The following is a 20,961-nucleotide window of genomic DNA, read 5'->3' on the forward strand; positions in this document are numbered from 1 at the left end:
CCCCTATCTCTTGCCATATACAAAAATTAAATCACAATGGATTAAACACTTAAATCTCAGACTTCAAACTATGAAACTACTAAAAGAAAACATTGGGAAAAGTCTCCAGGATGTTGGACTGAGCAAGGATCTTTTGAGTAATATCCTACAAGCACAGGCAACCAAAGCAAAAATGGACACATGGGATTACATCAAGCTGAAAAGCTTCTGGACAGCAAGGGAACAATCAACAAATCAAAGAGACAACCCACAGAGTGGGAGACAGTATTTGCAAACCACCCATCTAACAAAGGATTAATAACCAGAATATATAAGCAGCTAAAAACTACTCTGTAGAAAAAAATTTAATAATCCTATTAAAAAATGGGCCAAAGCTATGAGTAGACTTTTCTCAAAAGAAGACATACCATTTGCAAATAGATATATGGAAATATGCTCAACATTATTGATCATCAGAGATAAAAATCAAAACTAAAATGAGATACCATCTCATCCCAACCTGAATGGCTCTTATCCACAAGACAGGCAATAACAAATGCTGATAAAGATGTGGGTAAAAAGGGAACTCTCATTGTTGTTCCCTTGTTGGTAGGAATGTAAATTAGTACAACTACTATGGAGAACAGTTTGGAAGTGACTCAAACAATTAGAAATAGGCTGGGTGCAGTGGCTCACACCTATAATCCCACACTTTGGGAGGCTGAGATGGGTGGATCACTTGAGGTCAGGAGTTTGAGATCAGCCTGGCCAGCATGGTGAATCTCCTTCTCTCCAAAAAATACAAAATTAGAGGGGTGTGGTGGCGCACATACCTGTAATCCCAGTTACTTTGGAGGCTGAGACAGGAGAATCACTTGAACCCAGGAGTCGGAGGTTGCAGTGAGCCAAGATTGTGCCATTGCACTCCAGCCTGGATGACAGAGTGAGACTCCATCTCAGGTAGGAAAAAAAAAAAAAAAAAAAAAAAAATGGAAATAGAACTGTGATATGATCTAGCTATCACACTGCTAGGTATGTACCCAAAAGAAAGGAAATCAGTATATTGAAGAGATACCTGCATTTCCATGTTTATTGCAGCATTATTCATAATAGCCAAAATTTGGAAGCAACCCAAATGTTCATCAACAGATGAATGGATAAAACAAATGTGGTACAAACACACAATGGTGTACTATTCAGCCATAAAAGAATTGAAATCCTGTCATTTGCAACAACATGAATGAAATTGGAGGTCATTGTGTTAAGTGAAATAAGCCAGGTACAGAAAGACAAACTTTACATGTTCTCACTTATTGGTGGGAGCTAAAAAATAAAACAATTGAACTCGTGGATTTAGAGAGTAGAAGGATGGTCACCAGAGCCTGGGAAGGGTAGTTGGAGGAAATGGGAATAATTAATGGATTACAAAAAAAAAAAGTTGGAAAGAACAAATAAGACCTGGTATTTGCTAGCATGACAGGGTGACTGTATTAAAAAATAAGTTAATTGTTGGATTGTCTGTAATGTAAAAGTTAAGTGCTTGAGGTGATGGATGCCCCATTTGCCCTGCTATGATTATTATGCATTGGCTGTGTGTTTCACATGTCATCTACCCTATAGATACATCTACCATGTCCCCACATACAAAAATTCTAGAGATATTTTATAAGGATAAATGGTACTCATGTTTATTATTCGTTGATAAAGTTTTCCTAGTTTTGTTTGTTTACAGTTTTGTAGGTACTGTAGTGTTATGCTCAATATCAATAATTCACTAACATTTTGGTTAGGCATTACATTTTTTGGGAAATCATTTAACTCTCATCTGTTTTCCTGGAATCGAAATCTTAGAGTTAGAAGGAAACCTGGAGGTCTTCAGATCTGCAACCTCCCTGACAGCTAGCTTAAATATGGCCAGTAATGGGGAATGTCTCACTGCTCAGATTGCAAGAGGATTATCTCTTTATTAAAGTCAAGATAACTGTATTTCATATGTAACTTCAGTACCTGATTAGAAAAATTAAAGATTGATATGACAGGATTTTTTGTTGTTTAACTTGCTACATTCTAACCACTGTAGAATGTAGCAAGTTTTGACAATTTATACTTAATAATTAATTTTCATATACCCCTCATTTGGCTTTTGTCCCAGTTACTCTTGTTGCTCCAACTGCTCACACTCAGGTTACTGGTTAAGGCCAATATTTGAACCCCTCCATTTAACACCTTTAATTTTCATCATATTTCAAGCTTATCTCTTTATCAACTTCTGAATCACATTGTCATATTTTACGTCCTACTCTTGCTGTTATCTTCCTGTCTCTTTCAGTGGAGCATCTTTTCATTTACCTCTTAATAATTAGGGTTTGCTAAGACTTTATCCTTGGTTTACTTTTCAAAATCAATGACTTTATTGTTTTTTGAAAAATTATACATACTTACATTCAAGCAGTAAGAAAGAATACATTTACTTCTGTTTCTCTTCATTTAGTTGGCTCCAAATAAATATAATAAATGTAAATCTCTTTTTCAAAAATATGACACTCTTTTTATATAATTAATCTACCCATCTAGTCTTCTCTGTATCTGGCCATTAAGAGATGGTTATATGATAATATTAAAAAATTTTATCTCTAACAAGTAAATGTAAATGAGGTGTTAAACTTTAAATAAATGTTTTCTCTGCTTCAAAAGAATTAATTTCTTTAAGATTAAAAGAGAGGTTACAAAAAGAAATTAGCACCTTGCTATGCAAGATGGAAAACCCAGCATTTTTACAAAACTTGTTTGTAAAAGTTTTTTGTTTCCTCCACATCTTGAGTTTTGTTCACTCAATTTCTTTGTAAAAATTTTACCAAAGTCTATAACTTTATATATTACAAGAATAATTTCCTCAGCTTTAAAGTCTTGTCTCTCTATATAATGAATTCAGTACTCATCACATTTTTAAAAGCCATGGCTTTTCTATATATGAATTGTTTATTTTCGTATATTTCTTGGTTAGCCAGATAAAATTGGAAGTATTACTAGGCGAGGTGGCTCACGTGTGTAATCCTAGCACTTTGGGAGGCCGAGGCAGGTGGATCATCTGAGGTCAGGAGTTCGAGACCAGCCTGGCCAACATGGCAAAACCCCATCTCTACTAAAAATACAAAAATTAGCCAGGCATAGTGGTGTGCACCTGTAATCCCAGCTATCTAGGAGTCTGAGACCGGATAGTTCCTTGAACCCAGGGGGCAGAGGTTGCAGTGAGCTGATCTTGTGTCATTGCATTGCAGCCTGGGAGCCACTTCACCCCAGCCTGGGTGAAAGAGCAAGACTCTGTCTCAAAAAAAAAAAAAAAAAAATATTTTCAAGAAGGTATGAAAATAGCCATATTTGTAAGAACCTAGATGTTTGAGAATATGATTCAACAGGGATTAAATGGGCTGGGTATAATTTTATTGGGTTACACCCTTTTTTCCTTAGAACTTTCTAGATGTTACTCATTTATAGAATCGGTGGTTGCTGTGAGGATGTGTTACGGAGAGGTGTCTGATTGCCCCAACCTCCCCTTTATCACCCTCTGCTGTGGATATGGCTTGCCTTTGCTAAGTGGATGCCTGAAAATTTACTTTTTTCAACTTGATATTCAAAAACTTAAATAGAATATGTCAATATAATTTGTTCTAGATCACATTTTCCTGAAATACCTATGCATTTAAAATATAACTTTGTTCCAAGGATTTCTCTTTTGCATGTATTTTTGCATACTTTTCTATTCCACTTTTTATACTCTAATTCAAGGAAGTTGTCTTTATGTTAGATTTTTTTTTTTTTTTTTTGGTCTGGCCTTCATATCTATTTTCTTAACAATTCTTTAATCTTTTGTCTTTTTCTTCTGCATTCAGTTTATCTCAAGACCTTCCTTCATCAGTAATTCAATTTTTAGCCATGTTTTATTTTTCTTTTATTCTTTTTTTGAGATGGAGTCTCGCTCTGTCACCAGGCTGGAACACAGTGGCACGATCTTGGCTCATTGCAACCTCCGACTCCCTGGTTCAAGCAATTCTCCTGCCTCAGCCTCCCACGTAGCTAGAATCACAAGCATGCACCACCACGCCCAGCTAATTTTTGTATTTTGTTAGTAGAGACAGGGTTTCACCACGTTGGTCAGGATGATCTCGATCTGACCTCGTGATCTGCCTGCCTTGACCTCCCAAAGTGCTGGGATTACAGGTGGGAGCCCCACTGCGCCCGGCCTTCTTTTGTTCTTTCTTACATTTCTTTTTAATCTCTAATAATGTTCTTTGTTATTCTTGTTGTTCTCAGTTTAATGCTTCAAATTCTTATTTTTGGATGTTTTACTATTTCTTTTCTGAGCTTGTATTTTATTAAATTCAGATTTTTGGTAAGTTATTTTCTTCCTTTGTGGCTTTTCTTTTTCAATTTGGATTCAAAATCTGTATTTTGTTAAATGTGCACTTTGCTCCACCAACTACAGAGTGTTTTCTATTCTAGAAGGGGTGACCCAGGGTTTCAAATTGTTGTCTGGCTTCAGCAGAGAGTGTTGGAACTACCAGGCCTGGTTGTTCTCTGTGTTTTTTGCTGAGAACCATTTCTGCTGCTCTTCATTCCTTTCTGTAGATCCGTATTTCCGTCTGGTGTTATCTTCTTTCTGCCTGAAGGACTTCCTTTAATATTTCTTAGAGTGCACATCTGCTGGTAGTGAAATTCTTTCAGCTGTCATACACCTGAAAAAATATTCCTATTTTTTCTTCCTTTTGAAAGGTATTTTCAGTAAGTATAGAATGCTACATTGACAGATTTTTTTTTTCTTTAGCAGTTAATTACTCCACTATCTTCTGGTGTGAATTGTTTCTGATAAGAATTCTGCTGTCATTCTTACTTTGTTCACCTTTATATAATGTGCCCCCCTTTTATCCCTTGGCTAGTCAGAGCGTAAACTACCACTACAACTGTATGAGGTTTGCAGTTTGTTTCCTCTAAGTTTTCTCTAATCCTTTTGGATGTTTTGTTTTGTTTTGTTTTTCTCTTATACTTGGGTAGTTTCCTTAAATGCATGTGCTGATTAGTACCTGGCTGAAGACAAGGTCCTCAGGTCTGTAGATCTTCAGAGCTCTTCCTGTATCTGAGTAGATCTCTCCTCTATGACACTTTGCTCTGCAAAATCTGGCTCCCTTGACCTCACTGGAACCCAGGGTATGTCTCCTTAATTTAGGAAGATTACTGGACTCCATTTAGGTTTCCTGTTTCTGTGCTGTAGCTTGGAAGCTCTCTGTAAGTAGTAAGCTGGGATAATCATAGAACTCACCTTATTTGTTGCCCTCTCCAGGGATGACATTGTCTGATGCCCAATATCTAAAAAGCATTTTTCATACATTTTTTTCTAGTTTTTAGTTGCTCCATATAGAAGGGAAAATCTGGTCCCTCTAACTTACTTTTCTTTTTATTGAACATGTTTTCTCTGGATTAAATCCCAAAACTCTTTCCATGTTCCAAATGTATATTTCCTGTTTTCTGACACCTGTTTCCTTCTGGCTGCTTTTACAAGTATCTTAAAAGTTAAGCATGTCATCCAAAAAAAGTCAGTGCCTTTTCCCTCAAATGAGTTCAGTCTCCTCTAGGCTTCCCAAATGAATACATTAAGCCCCTACCATGCTAAATTTCTCTTTACTGAAAATTGCAATTTATAGTATAATGAGTCTTGAATACAATCCCACAATACCTCTGTCAAGAGCTTAGCTGAACTGGAGAGAGCCAAAATGCCAGGTGTATGAATAGCTGCTCTAAGAGAACAAACCAAAATGAAAGTTACAGCCACCTTTAATTAATCACTGAGATAGTTTAAGCAAGAGGCTAAAGGGGAGAAAGTGCCAGCTCCCCATATTTTATTTTCCCCCACGGGTCAAGTCGATCAACATAGAAATGAGGGTTGTCTCACTGCCAGTGGATCCTCAAACAAAAGGTTCTTGCCATTTGATAGACCTGAGGCATGGGGGGAGGGTGTGGGAGGATGGTTGGGAGAGGAAAAGTATAAAGTCAGAATGAGGACAAATATCTTCAAGTTTACTGCCTCCTCCCAGTCTTCTAAGGAGGTTTCTGCAGAGACACCTAAGCAAACCTCAGCCAAAGGCCCCCAATAAAAATGCCTCCATATCAAGACATCTGTGGTAGAGATACAGATATGTTTAAGAGTGTGATTGGCCGGGGAAACTAGTGTCCTTGACCAGGGGAACCTGTGTCCTTGAGTGTAACTCCCTTCAGAGACTGCAGTCCATTGACCTACAACAAGTCTGGTTGAGGAGGGCAGCTTTGCCCCATGAGGTGTGCCAGGTAAAACCTTGGTAATTACCTATGGTCAGGCCTGATGAATCACATGTAAGGTTTGGCCAGGAGCTAGATTGCTCAGTCTTTACTGAGTCACAGGTGCATGAGTATGTTCACAAAACCGTTTCTTATCATGTTTGTCATTGAAAGTTGAGGGCTTGTGTATCAGACAATGCAAGAAACAAGCAAATGGGAAAACTCTTTCATAAACAATAGCAAGTATTTATTTATTGCATGTAGGTCTGTGTGTTGGCTGAAGCAGCTCTTACTGCTGCAGGTTTTCTGGTCCAGCTCTGTTTCAGGCTGCAAGTCAAGTCCACTTCCGCCCCATGTGTCTGATTCTTGAACACAACGCAACAAATATAAACATGAAGAGCTTGTTTTGCCTGTGTTTGGAACTGGCACACTGTAACCTCCACCCGAGATTTCTTTGGCTGAAGCAAGTCTTCTTATTAAATACAACCAACAACAATTCATACTGTCAGTGTTAGTTTCTATGGAGGACTGGGGGAGTATTTTAGGCCTTTACCCAGAGTCTACTAGGCCTTGCATTATTCCTTTCACAAATTATTAGCAACAGGCATGACAGCCAAATCCTGAGCCATGTTTTAATGTCAACATCTGAGATTTGGTCTTTATGCTGACAATGATTCAGTGTCCACTCCTTTGATATGGTGACAAGCAATTTCATTTTCCAACTCTAAAAGTACTGGAACTTATACACTTCCCATATTTCAATGGCCAGTGCCTTTCTGAGCTCGGATCTTTCTTAGAGTAGCTAGTCAAGTGCAGCCAGCAATAACCAAACTCATACTATCAGCAATCTGCGCTGACACCTCCTCACTCAGTGTAAAATTTATTAGGTTATTAGGTACATTTTTTGCCTTCCAGGTTATGCCAGGTGGCAGTTTTCTAAATGTTTTGTAATGACATAACATGGGTCACCATTTTCTCAGCATCCTGTAACATATATTTTGCCGCCTTCCACCTAGTCCCAAAATCAATGCCACATAATTTAGTTTTTTCTCATAGCAGCACCCCACTTAAAATTACCAATTTCTGTATCCTATCAGCTTTTGCTGCAGAATAAACAACCACAAAATCTCACTAGCATGCAGTAATAAACATTTAGTTCTTGCTCATGAGTCTATTAGCTGGGATAACTGTGCTGCAGGCTACAGGTCTGTTGGTTGGCTGGAGTGCTTCACCTTGAGGCAATATTGGATTTAGGTCTGCTCCATTATTTCTTAATCCCAGTTCCAGGCTGAAGGGGCAGTGACAGCCTGAACATGTTCTTTTCAAGGCGGATGTTGGAAATTTCCAAGGGGTGATCAGAAGCATACAGTTTCTTAAGTTCTAGGCTCATAACAAGTATGCTGTCATTTATACCCATGTTTCCCTAGTCCAAGCAAATCACATGGCCAAACTCAACATTAATGGAGCAGGGATCTGTACTCTATCCATGAAGGTATCCATGAAAGAAGTAAGCATTTGCTGAGTAATAATCTACCATAGTATGATATAAAATCATAAGCCAGTGAGCAAAGTATGCTGGAGCTGTTAGTATATGTTGTGAGCATATGGTTTTCTAGGTAGTCTGACCCAGTCCAGAAATAAAGCATCTAGAATGTAGTAAATGGACTGCAAATTTCAGATTGTCTTTATTAAATGTTTATTTAAAAAAGTACAGACTTCCATAATAGCTGGGCAGCATAGAATTTAAGTTCCAGATTTCTGGCAAGTAACTCAAATGTACTTACTATTGAGAACAGATTGTGTTGGATACATACCAAAAAGAACATGACCAAAAAATCAAGCCTTTAGAAATGGTCATCCTACTTTAACTTAGAGCCAAATGAAGGGAACATATTGGGAACAAAAGGGAAAACCTTTTAGGCATATTCAGGTTTTCTCCAATAAAGCCAAAAACTTTTCAACAGCAATAAAAATGTTGAAATATTTACTTCTTGGAATGATTAATATTAACTAATTCTTTGTGACCATAATTTAATGCACAGTCATTAATCTATTGAGCATATACTGAGTACCTAAACATTTAAGGAGAATAACAAAAATTGTCCTAAACCCATGCAGTATATTTTAGAAAGAAAGGAAGGTCAAACTGCAGTTTCATTTTATGCTACTTATAATTGCTATCCAATCTAGCATAAGGGCATTCCTTCCAGCCCTACTCTTGTTATGTTAATATTTCTGACCTTATATTATTCTCTTATTTAGTGACTTCCTGCTAATAACAAAATAAAGCCCAAATTCCTTTATTCCACTGAAAACTAGCCCCTGCCTACCTCATTAGCCTTATCTTTCATATGTTTAGCATTATTTTTTCCTCCCTGGAACTGAAAAATCAGCAAAATAAAACCCCAAAGTGCTTTAGCATTTAATACCTCTGGACCAGTGTGCACAGTACTGTATTCCTTTCTTGTCGGTTCCATGTAGAAAAGACCTCCTCATTTTTAACAATAGAACTGGGGTGTCACCTCCTATATGAAGCCTTTTTCTGTTCTCTTTTTTTGTACCCTCAACATATGTAAATATATGTATATATAATATATAAAACATATGCATTGTATGTATATGTATATACACACACAAATATATCTATATAAATGATTTATACAGTTTTTGGTTGCTTCTGTTATGCTTAAAGTCATGCTTCTTTGTAGTTGTTACCAACATGGCACTAGTGCTCACAATGTAATCCCAAGATTTTCAGAGGTTGAGGCAGGTGAATTGTTTGAATCCAGGAATTTGAGACCAGCCTGGGCAACCCTGTCTCTACTGAAAAAAAAAAAAAAGTTGGGTGTGGTGGTACACACCTGTACCCCCAGCTACTTGGGACGCTGAGGATGGAGGATCACTTGAGCCCTGGAGGTGGAGGTTACAGTGATCCGAGATCGTGCCGCTGCACTCCAGCCTGGGTGATACAGCAGGACCCTGTCTTTAAAAAAAATGGGAATTTTAAAATTAAAAAATTATTTTTAAAAAAAGCCAAAGGAATATTAAGAATATAGAGAAATATTAAAGTAAATTGAAACAAAAGTTAATTGCAAGAAGTAATTCGTAACATGAAATTTTCTTTCTTTTTTTGGGTGGGGGGATGGAGACTTGCTCTGTCGCCCATGCTGGAGGGCTGTGGGGTGATCTCAGGCCACTGCAAGCTCCGCCTCCCAGGTTCACACCATTCTCCTGCCTCAGCCTCCTGAGTAGCTGGGACTACAGGCGACCACCACCACGCCCGCCTAATTCTTCTGTATTTTTGGTAGAGACGGGGTTTCACCATGTTAACCAGGATGATCTCGATCTCCTGACCTCATGATCCACCTGCCTTGGCCTCCCAAAGTGCTGGGATTACAGGCGTGAGCCACCATGCCCAGCCTGTAACATGAAATTTATATGAAATCAGAAACACAATTACAGTGTTAAACTTCACAAAACTAATTCATTTAAATATAAAGAAATTAAAATATGAAGCACTTGGAAGTAGAAAATAAACAGTCTAAAATATTTTAAAAGTATGGGCTTAAGGAATAGCATAAAATAAAAAGGGGGTGTTACACATGGCTTTCAAGCTAGCTAGAGGAATTAAAGACAGCATGTTCAAATTCCCCTGATTCATCCAGTGAGCTAATAGGATCGAGTCCAGCAAGTCCCCAGCTTAAAGACATTTTATTTTTAAGGCAAGGAAGCCTATTTATTGGGTGTAAGTTACAGTAAATAAAATGGAAAAAAAAAAACACAAAACCTACTTATTCCTCTGTTTTCCTACCTCTCGTCCTAGAAAAAGATACTTACATTGTCCTGGTAACTTCCTTTTTAGAATATTTGTGGCTGATAACAAAAATGGACTACTTGTCTTTGAACTTTTACCGATTGAATAGATTCTTCCCAGGCCTCCTGCCCAGGTAAACTCAAAGGAGATGGTCTTGGTCTCCAGAAAGAGGTGCCAAGTATAACAGTCATATCAAATAAATGAAATTCTCTCCTACTCATCAGAAACAGGATTTATTTCTTGCCATTTCATTCATCAGAAATGGGAGTTGAGTTTTCACTGGCTTATGGTTACTTCCAGAGGAGATGGGTTCTAATTATAGTTGGTTTATCTGACTTTATCTTGCCTAAGGCAATGATTTTTAATTAACACAAAAACCAAAAACTTTTTCATGGCAGGTCTTGCTGATTATTGCCTATTTATCCCTAATTCACTTATCTGAAACAGTGTTTAGAGTTATTTTTACTCACAATACTTCTGACACCAATTATATAGGTTTTTTCTTCCACCCAACAACCAATTCTTTGCTTCTCCAAACTCCAGTTGGGCAATTCAGTTCAGTTGTAACTACTTAGAATTAGTGCAGACCCTACAGATTAAGGACTGTCCCACAAGACTGCCCCCATTTTAGATCCCAATCACAAGTCCCAGGTTTCCACCTGTATTTCTGACCAACCGAGTTTAAATTGGGGGTTCCCAGGAGTCCTTCCTCAGATTTGTTAGTTTGCTAGAATGGCTCAGAAAAGTTTTCCATTTACTATTGCTTGTTTATTATAAAGGATACTATTCAGAAACAGCCAAATAGAAGAGTTGCATAGTTCATGGTATGGAGGAAGGAACAGGAAGCTTTCATGTCCTTTCTGAGCATGCCACCTTCAGCACCTCAATGTGTTTACCAACTTGGAATTTCTCCAAACTCCATAGAGTTTTTTATGGAGCTTCCATTAAGTAGCCATCATTGATTCAATCATTGGCCGTTGGTGATTCAATTCAATCTCCATTTCCTCTTCCCTCTGCAGAGACCTGGTGGTGGGGCTGGATGTTAAAACCATCTAATCACACGGTTGCCTCCTCTTGCAGCCGGTCCTCATCTTGAACCTATCTAGGGGCTCACCAGGAATCATCTTATTAAGCATAAACTCTGATATGGTTGAAAGGAGCTTGTTATGCTTTGCTTGTAATAACAAAGGATGCTCCTATTACTCAAGAAATTTCAAAGGTTTTTGAAACTATGTTTCAGGAATTGGGGACAAAATCCAAATACAGTGTGCCCTCTGTATTCATGGGTTCCACATCCCTGGATTCAGCCAACTGCAGATCTAAAATATTTGAAAAAAAATTGTATCTGTATTGAACATGTATAGACTTATCTTGTTATTCCCTAAACAATATGGTATAACAATATTTATGTGGCGTTTACTTTGTATTAGTTATTCTAAGTAATATAGAGATTATTTAAAGTATACAGGAGGATGTGCATAGGTTATATGCAAATGCTACATCAGGGACACGAGCATGGTTGGATTTAGGTATCCCAGGAAGGTCCCTGCAACAGGAACGACTGTATATGTTTCTTATTGTATCACAAGTACCTTCTGAAGTAAAACTTATCCACTATGATTCTCATTTTCTTTTCCTAAAAGTGAAATACAATGATAATAGATTTTTAAAATCATTTGTTAAAAGAAAGAATCTAAAAGAAGAATACAAAGTAAAAGATTGCAGAAAACTTTATATTATTTAAGCCAAGAGGATTAAAAGAATAAATGTAGAAAATAGAATATAATAAGCTTAAATAACTATGAATAAGCAAAATTAAAAGTTAATGCAAAAAAGAAAAAATGGAGAGAAGAAACTCCTGAAGAATATAAATTAGAATGAATGTTTATACTAGTAAAAGTAAAGCATTTAAAACTAAAATATTGAAATTAAATCTCCAGTAAAGTGAAGCATATGCTCACATGTCTACCATAGGAAAGAAATAGGAGTGTGTATTTCTAACTAGGTGTTCTTGGTTTATTTTCCAAATCCTGAGATCCTGGAAGAGAAAGAGAATCAAGGGCCAGAAAATTGGATCCTCATTTCTTTCCATGGCATGAGCTTAGCTTCTTGAGCGTTCTATATAAACCTGTGAAGGGGAGAAACAAACTTCAGCAGATAAGTACAGGTGAACATGGTTAGACAATCCACCAGTGGACCTTGCACACATCCAGGAGCAAATAAGCAGCAGACAAATTCATTTTTAAATCAGTCTTCATCATTTATTTTATTGGAAGTATTTAGCTATTGTTGGCATCCCATGCTGTTTGAATATAGAACTATTATTTTTAAGATTAAATATTTCACTCAGAAATATACCAGATATTTAAATGACTAGAAAGGATGAATTGTATTTGCATATTATTTCTATATTGCTGAAAGATTGTTGTAAATGAATTCAGCACCATGGTGTTAGGGGACTAGAAGAAGAAACTTGGGAACTGATAGATTATTATCAAGGTGAAGGTACTTATTCCCCAGGTGACAAATTCTACCTATCCTAGTTTTTATTATCCTTAGGATAGTGTTCTATTTATTTCATAAGTACAGAAGTTTTAATTGGGTATGTCATTTTTCAAAGACAAAAGAAATGCCTAATTCACTCTAACAAACTTGTTAGTCACTGTTTATACCAGGAGGATTTCTACTCTACAGAGAATAATATTGTTTTCTTTTTCCTTTGTTGAGAAATCAAAATTTTACACTGACCTACAGCAGCCAAGCATACTTTAAAGCAAAATCATCTCAGGCTAACACAGATATATATCCTTTTAGTTTTATATATTCTTTTTTGTCCCCCTTTTATTCCTTAAGAAATGTTATATTCCAAAAGTAATTCACTAAGAAAATGTTAGTAAAATTTGTCATAGTAATTTATCTGATAAGAAAAAAGTTATTTATAGGATTTGATATATTTTGGTTTTAGTATTAACTGAAGTTTTATTATTTCATTTTTTCTTTAAGGTTGTTAAGTTACTTGTAGGTTTTGGCTTGGTTGAGAAGGTTTTGGTAGTCAAATGTATAGCTAGTGTAGGAATGATTTGTAGCTATAACCTCACCCATATACCTAGCTTTCTATTTGTTATGAAGTCACAGTATTTCTAGAAGAGTTATTTGTATGGTTTACCTTGCCCAGTGCATGATCTTTCACTTGAAAAAAAGGTTGTGGTAGGGGGTGTTACGATTTCAGTCCACCCTAATTCTGTTACTGTTTGCTTTGTTCAGCAATCACTGTGATCCTCCTGGCAGGGAACAAGATCCAGAGAACAAAACTAGTAGTGACTGTGTAGATAAAAAGGCAATGAATTCTGCTTTTAAGGCAAAGGGGGAATAGTCTACAAAAGAATGAAAATAGGAATAAAAGTGTAGCATTGTTAACCTGAAGATCTATTGTACTTTTGAAAAATCTTACACTGCAAAAAAAAAAAAAAAAAAAAGTGACACTAAAAAGATACTTAATTGTGTGACTAAAAATCTTGAAAAGGGTCATTGTTTAGTTACTGGTCAAAATACTTGACAAGAAAATACCCTAGATTATTCACAATTGAAAAACCATAGAACCCTTTTGCTTAAAATGACAGGACAGTATTTCAGCAGCACACGTGGTATCATAATATATTATTTATTCTCTACCAGAACAGCTCTTTAGATCTGGTGAAGATGATGAGGTCAAGAGGAGTACTCCAGAGAAGAATGGAAAAGAAATGTTGGAGCAGACATTACAGAAGGTAGTCTAATCTTTAAGATATTGAGCTGAGCAAGTTAAATCTGAATTTTAACATAAAGGATTATATTTTAAAACGAGGGCTTATGAATGTAAACCTTGTGTGAATCCTTAATTTAAATTCATAATTCAAAATCATTGGCTTGCCAAAATGGTGTAAAAAAAATCAATGTTAGTGAAATAAATGTATAAACGCTTGTGCTTCCATTGACGTAGATTAAAATTATTTTCAAAAGGTGAAATGGAGAAAATGAAAAAAATAGAAATTATAGAAATGTAGACTCTATGTGCTTGTTAGTTATAACTTAGTTTAAGTTTAAAATATATTTTAATAAGACTGTGCTATACTTCCACAAATATAGAGATTTGTAATATTTGAACTAAAATACTGAGCATAGTTATAGCTTTACCTCAGTAAAATGGTAATATGTTTATAGTTTTAATGTTAAACATGAAAATGTACGTGGCTCATCTCATTTTAGATAAAAAATTATACCAATATAATTTAGTACAGCTTTTTATGTTTTAGTAAGACCATCCATGTAAACCTTATAGTCATGTTATAACATGTCTATCATTAATAGTAAAATACCGTTTTAAAATACTAACATTTACTCTTATAATCTTATACTTAATTTGTATTTTTATAAATGAATACATTGTTATCAAGTTCAGTTAAGTAGATCTAATTATTAACACTTTGTTATAAAGAAAATAATCTTTAAATAGTTTGTTCTTGTAAGTGCTTGTCATTTGGCTGCATTAGATCGATTTTAGTTTTTTACAAAACCTTAATACTTAGATAACGCTGAAAATGTACAAATATATAAACAAAAATATTAACATAGTTGCTTATATTTTGTTACATCTCTGAATTGACTTGTAGGAAATCTAGTGATTTACAGCAGATGATGTGATTGTTCATACTTCTAACAACTTGTCAGGTCACAAAGGCTGTCATCTCATTGTTACTGAATGACACATATCAAGTTAACATAGTAACACAGAGAACTAGAAATGCTTACATTCATTTGTCTTTAGGTAAAATGATTAATTGAATTAATCTATGCACTACCAGCTAGGATGTCATACAGTTCACACTAGCTTATCATCTTTTTTTCAGAATAATATTTTTATTTGCCAGGTTTTATATGATTTTTGTATCTATGGATATATAATACTATGCTACTTTTTCTTGCCTTAGGGTAGAAACCCTAAAGAAAGCCATTATTTCATTCCATCGGCCATAAATGAATACTACAATAGTAGATCCAGACATCCATTTTAAGACCTGAACAACCAACATAAATTATTTTCATTAGTATACTATTTTTTATATTTACCTAATGTAGTTTTATCAATCACAAGTTAATTCCTCATGTTTGAGTTTCATTATTTTAAAAGGTTATATATGAAACTCACTCAAAATAAATTTAAAAAACAGTAATAAGATGAAAACAATATTTATATACAGTAGAAATGAAACATATGAGCAGATTATTTTAAAAATAATATATTAACATTTCACATTGTTATTGGCAGAATTGTGTTCTACCCCCCACATTTATATATATTAAGAGTCCTAAGCTGTATTATCTCAGAGTGTTTACATTCATTTGGAGATAGGGTCCTTAAAGAGGTAATTAAGTTAAAATAAGGCTATTAGGGTCAGCCCTAATTCAACATGACTGGTGTCTTTATTTAAAAAAAGGAAATTAGAATACAGACAAATACAGAGGGAAGTCCATGTGAAGACACAGGGAAAAGATAGCCATTTACAAGCCAAGGAGAAAGGCCTCAGAAGAAACCAACCCTGCTGACACCTTGATCTTGGACTTCTAGACTCCAGGAATGTGAGAAAATAAATTTCTGTTGTTTAAGTCACCTACTCTGTTATACTTTGTTATGGCAAACCTAGCAAACTACACTCTTCATAGCTTCATAATGTCAGGTATTTTATTTCAGTTTTGGAAAGAGCCTTTTTTTTTTTTTTGAGACAGAGTCTTGCTCTGTCGCCCAGGATGGAGTGCAGTGGGCAGTGCTGGCTCACTGCAACCTCCGCCACCCAGGTTCAAGCAATTCTCGTGCCTCAGTCTCCCAGGTAACTGGGACTGCAGGCGTGTGCCACCATGCCTGGCTAATTTTTGTGTTTTTTGTAGAGGTGTGGTTTCACCATGTTGGCCAGGCTGGTCTTGAACTCCTGGGTTCAAGTAATCCACCTGTCTCAGCCTCCCAAAGTGCTGGGATTACAGGCATGAGCCACCACACCTGGCCTGAAAAGAGCCATCTATTTGGTATATTATTTTAAATGTTCAATATTATAAGAAAACGTGGGCTTGAGCTGAATTATAATCCACAAATTGAATACTTTTAACAGTTCCCCAGACTTTCATTCTCAAATATGTATTAAAATTTACTTTTCTGTTTTTGAAGGATTAAAATCAGTTTAACAATTTTTGAGTATACCTTGAATAACACTTTAATAAGTGCTATGGATTTTCCCTTTTCAAAATGTTTAGAAGTAGTGTCTCTGTTTTGTTATTTGTCCTCCATTTTAAACTTAAATAATTTTGACCAGTTCTCATGATTAAACATACATTCACGTTAGGCAGTTAACAGACCTTAAAACCACAGACATCTTCAATTGGTATGTGTATAGAGGTGGAAAGTTGTGGCATCTTTCCTCATCTATCATAAGGGCCACAGTTGACACTCCTATAATAAAAGGCAGTTTAACACGAGAAATACATAACATTTATTTAATCAAAGTTTTATGTGCCACCGGAGGCTTCAAAAACAAAGACCCAGAGAAAACTGTCTATTTATATGCTTAGGTTCGATAAAGAAAGGATAGCCATGTAGAAATGTATCTATACAAAAGGGTATGTCTATGGTAATAGGCTAAGGAGGGGCAAACCAAGCAAGGCCTGTCTGCTCAGATTCTTCTTGCCCTCTGTGTAGACTTCCTTCCTTCCCAGGTATGGGACAGGACCCGTCTGGAATGAAAGTCTTCAAGGGAGAACTGAGAAGGGAGAAAGTTACCTTTCTTGGTTTTACAGCTTGCTTTTGGGGAGAGGAGTTCTAGTTTGTATGACCTGCCTTAGGGAAGAGGAATTATGTTTGATGTGACTTACTTTATGGGAGAAAATGGGGCGGGTGACAGGAGGGCAGGAGATCTTGCTTCTGAGGCACTTCCAGTGACCTTCAATTCAAGGTGCTTGGCAAGCCAAAGTGGCATATTTTGGTGTGTTGTATTCTGAGCCCCAACGTATGTAAAATTTTAATGAGTTGTCCCCAAACTTAAGTAGATTTTAGTTAGAAGAAAAAAAATGCTAATTTCCAGAATTGGAATCTCAAATTTAAGATGTTTATTTGTTATATTTATTTGTAACATATTTTAATTGAATTGAAATATACAGCTGATTTAATGGCTAATTCAGAATATTCATCACAAGTAATTATATTTTAGTTACAGCAGTTTTATTAGGTAGATGTTAAGGTGAATGATAATAGAAACAGTAATAATGATAATGATAGTAAATTGTTTACTACTTACTGTCTGTCAGGAATTATGGTTTATGATCACATTTAATACTCCCAACAAAACTGTAAGATATAGGTATTACTATCCTCATTTCACAGATGAGGAAACTAAAGGTAAAATACCTTTAATATTTCACCAGCTAAAGCAAGTAGAGTTGGAAGTGAGATATAGACCTGATTCAAAATTCTATTTCCCCTAAAACACACTGCTTCTTATTAATATTTTTGTATCACCAAAGTCACTTTTTAAAAAAAAGTGTGGACCAGTCAAGGCAACACAATGAGACCCCATCTCTACAAAAAATAAAAAGTTAGCCAGGTGTGATGGTACATGCCTCTGGTTCCAGCTCCTTTGGAGGCTAAAGTGGGAGGATCACTTGAGCCCAGGAGGTCAAGGCTGAAGTGAATCAGTCGGCTATAAAAAATACTGCACTCCAGCCTGGGCAATATAGTGAGATCTTGACTCAAAGAAAGTGTAATTGTTTACTTGCATCAAATATGTATTTAAAAAATAGAGTATATTTTACTCACTCCCCTTTGGAATCTAATATGCAAAAGTATTTTAAAATATATTTATGAAAAGTATACTGATTTGGGCAGTGATTAAAAATCCTTCAATAAAATTTAGAGGTAGAGTGATTTGGAAAAAGTAAAAAGGATTCTGGCATAGATTTTTTTCTTGAACACTGTATTTTTTATCACATTAATCAGCTCCTCAATAAAGTGTTTACATTGAGAAGGAACAATACAATCTCTTTCACAGAAATAGGCAGAAGTCTACAATAGTTTGAGACAAAATTTTTCAGATACCTTTATTCCAGGTCGTAAGTAGGTCCTTTAAGAACATATGTCCAATAGTAGGTTAATATATCATACCATGGAGTAGAAGTGATTGAAATTAGGTGAGATTCTTCATACTGTGTTGAGAAATACCCATGCCCCAGGATAGTATAGTCACTTAGTAAATTAATGTTGATTTAAATGAAAGGGGTTGAACGTTAAAAAAAAAAGATAATGTAGAAGGATGTGTAAATCAGACATGACTGAAACTCATGTTTAGGAAACAATTTACATCTTCACTATTATAAGTAAAGTTTCGTAAACTGGAAAGTGTTAAGAATACGTATGTTTTATCTTGTATATTTCTGGAATATTATTATTTTGAATCATTGGTTATTGTCTTAGTCCCTTCAGTCGGCTATAAAAAATACTAAAACTGAGAGGATTATAAACAATAGAAACTTGTTGTCCAAGATCCAACTGTCCAAGATCCAAGATTCAGTGTCTTGTAAGGACTCTCTCTCTGGTTCATAGATGGTGCCTTCTTGCTGTGTCCTCACCTTGAGGTCTCTTTTAATAGCACTAATCCCATTCATGAGGGCCCCACCCTCATGATCCAATCACCTTCCAAAGGCCCCACCTCATCATGCCATCACACTAGTGATCAGGTTTCAACATAATGAATTTTGTGAGGGACAAAAGTATTCAGACCATTGGAGTTGTCAGTGTATCAAACATGTTTCTTTGAAGAGTTTTGTTTTAAAAGTAAAAAGACTTCATATACCTTTTCAGTCATTTAGATTGTTTTGCTTGTCTCCAGTTTTTTCTTGAGTCCAAATCTTTGTTCATTTTTCATACATATCTGAGTAATTCTTCTTCTCATATGCCTTGTTGAATAGTGGGAGGGGCACAAAATCCTGAATTTGGATCCCAGGTCAATCTCAGAAAGGTTTACCTCTGTGAAATTTAAGTTTGCAGAGCCTCTTTTTCCTGTCTGGAAAGATAATTGTTAGTTCCACATACCTCATGTTTTGAGATGGCCAGAAGAGATCATGTTGATCGTGTTTTTGAAACTATTTTGTAAATAGTAGAATGTAGTTTACAAACAATAATGCTTATTATTAATAAGATCTAAATGTAAGTCAACTCCTCCATGAAATATTTGAACTTATGAATTGGAATTAATTGCCCAGACTTATGACACTTAGATTATATCCTTTATTAGGTTTATTTATGCAAATGTCTGTCTTTCCAAATGATTTTGAAATTTCTTAAGATTAGGAAGTGTGTGTTACCATTGCTATGTCCTACAACACAAGCATTGTTTATTGAAATAAATGGTAAGATTTTAATATATATGCAATCTTGAAATCATTGTAATTTAAAATTGCTAGACTTTATTATTTTGGTAAACTGTTCCTTTATCACATAAACTGAGGACCACATGACTACTAAAATTAAATTTTTCTAATTTAGGAAAAAAGCAGCCTCAGTAAATTACTTTGTATTGTCATTCCTTTTTCATATGATTGTTGAATATTGAAAAAAGTTTATTTATTAATACAGTTTATGTGTCTACTTTTAGACTTTTTGTGTATGTTATTTTTCTCTGTAATATTTTTTCCACAATAGAATAATGAATAGAATATATAGCCAAGGCACTTATGATCTCAGAAGACACTGCAGTTTATTAGCATACTTAGTTCTGTCACTGTGTAGAATTTTACCTTCTTTTACCATCTGTCCTTTATTCAACAGATATATTATTGCATTTTTGAATGTATTCATCTAAACCGCCTTAGAATTATCTAGAAATTAAGTACTTTAGATTTGTTTTGTCCTTGTGCTAAATGTAATTTTTATTTCATAAGTTAGAAATGATAATAAAGTATAGTAGATTATGGTTTTGGATTCTTGAAAGAATAAACTCTTCTCTTTAGGTCATTGAGTTGGAAAATCGGCTGAAATCTTTTGAGAAAAGGTCGAGAAAATTAAAAGAAGGGAATAAAAAATTAATGAAAGAAAATGATTTTCTGAAATCCCTCTTAAAACAGCAACAAGAAGATACCGAGACCAGAGAAAAAGAGCTAGAACAGATAATAAAGGGGAATAAAGGTGTAGAAAAAGAAAATACTGAGCTTCAAGTAAAAATCAGCGAGCTGGAGAGAGAAGTCACTTTCCTAAGGAGACAAGTGGCAGAAGCTAATGCATTGAGAAATGAAAATGAAGAGCTGATCAACCCAATGGAGAAATCAGCAGACAAAGCTAAATCTGAGATGGCTACCACGGAAGTGAGATCTGGACGATATGATTGTAAGACAACTATGACCAAGGTTAAATTTAAAGCTGCCAAGAAAAATTGCTCTGTGGGTCGTTACCACACTGTTCTCAATCACTCCATCAAGGTTATGAGCAATGTGTTTGAGAACCTCAGCAAGGACGGCTGGGAGGATGTGAGTGAAAGCAGGTAAGGCTCTCATTAACTTAGCTCTGTGGTGGGGACACTGTGCATATGTAAAGCACTAGCAAATGGAGATTGAATTTCAACTACTGTCGATTTGGTATTCAGAAAAAATACTGTCAGATCCTTTGAAATATCTTGGGAGGTCTTGTTCTGAGCTTATTGACTGAAATTTGCATGCAAAATTAGCCACAACTGCATGAGTATTTGAATAGGTGCCAGGAAACCCAAAAGAAGGCAATGCTTGATTTCTTCCAGTGATGCTATTTTCATGCAGTCATGAGGCTTGAAATTGACAGTTTGGCAGGTTGATTT

The 20,961-nt window shown here is 35.5% G+C and overlaps 1 protein-coding gene across 2 annotated transcripts in view; it reads left to right on the forward strand.

Moving 5' to 3' along the window:
• The window catches only part of CNTLN (centlein), a 391,924-nt gene that overhangs the window by 249,706 nt on the left and 121,257 nt on the right, over positions 1–20,961 (forward strand). For both annotated transcript variants that reach the window (XM_030920397.1, XM_030920398.1), the window contains exons 14-15: positions 13,775–13,866; positions 20,126–20,652. In XM_030920397.1, coding sequence (XP_030776257.1) covers positions 13,775–13,866; positions 20,126–20,652 — 619 coding nt within the window. The remainder of the gene's footprint in view (positions 1–13,774; positions 13,867–20,125; positions 20,653–20,961) is intronic.

This window comes from Rhinopithecus roxellana, chromosome 16, assembly GCF_007565055.1.
Source record: "Rhinopithecus roxellana isolate Shanxi Qingling chromosome 16, ASM756505v1, whole genome shotgun sequence".
In the NCBI taxonomy this organism is placed as follows: domain Eukaryota; kingdom Metazoa; phylum Chordata; class Mammalia; order Primates; family Cercopithecidae; genus Rhinopithecus; species Rhinopithecus roxellana.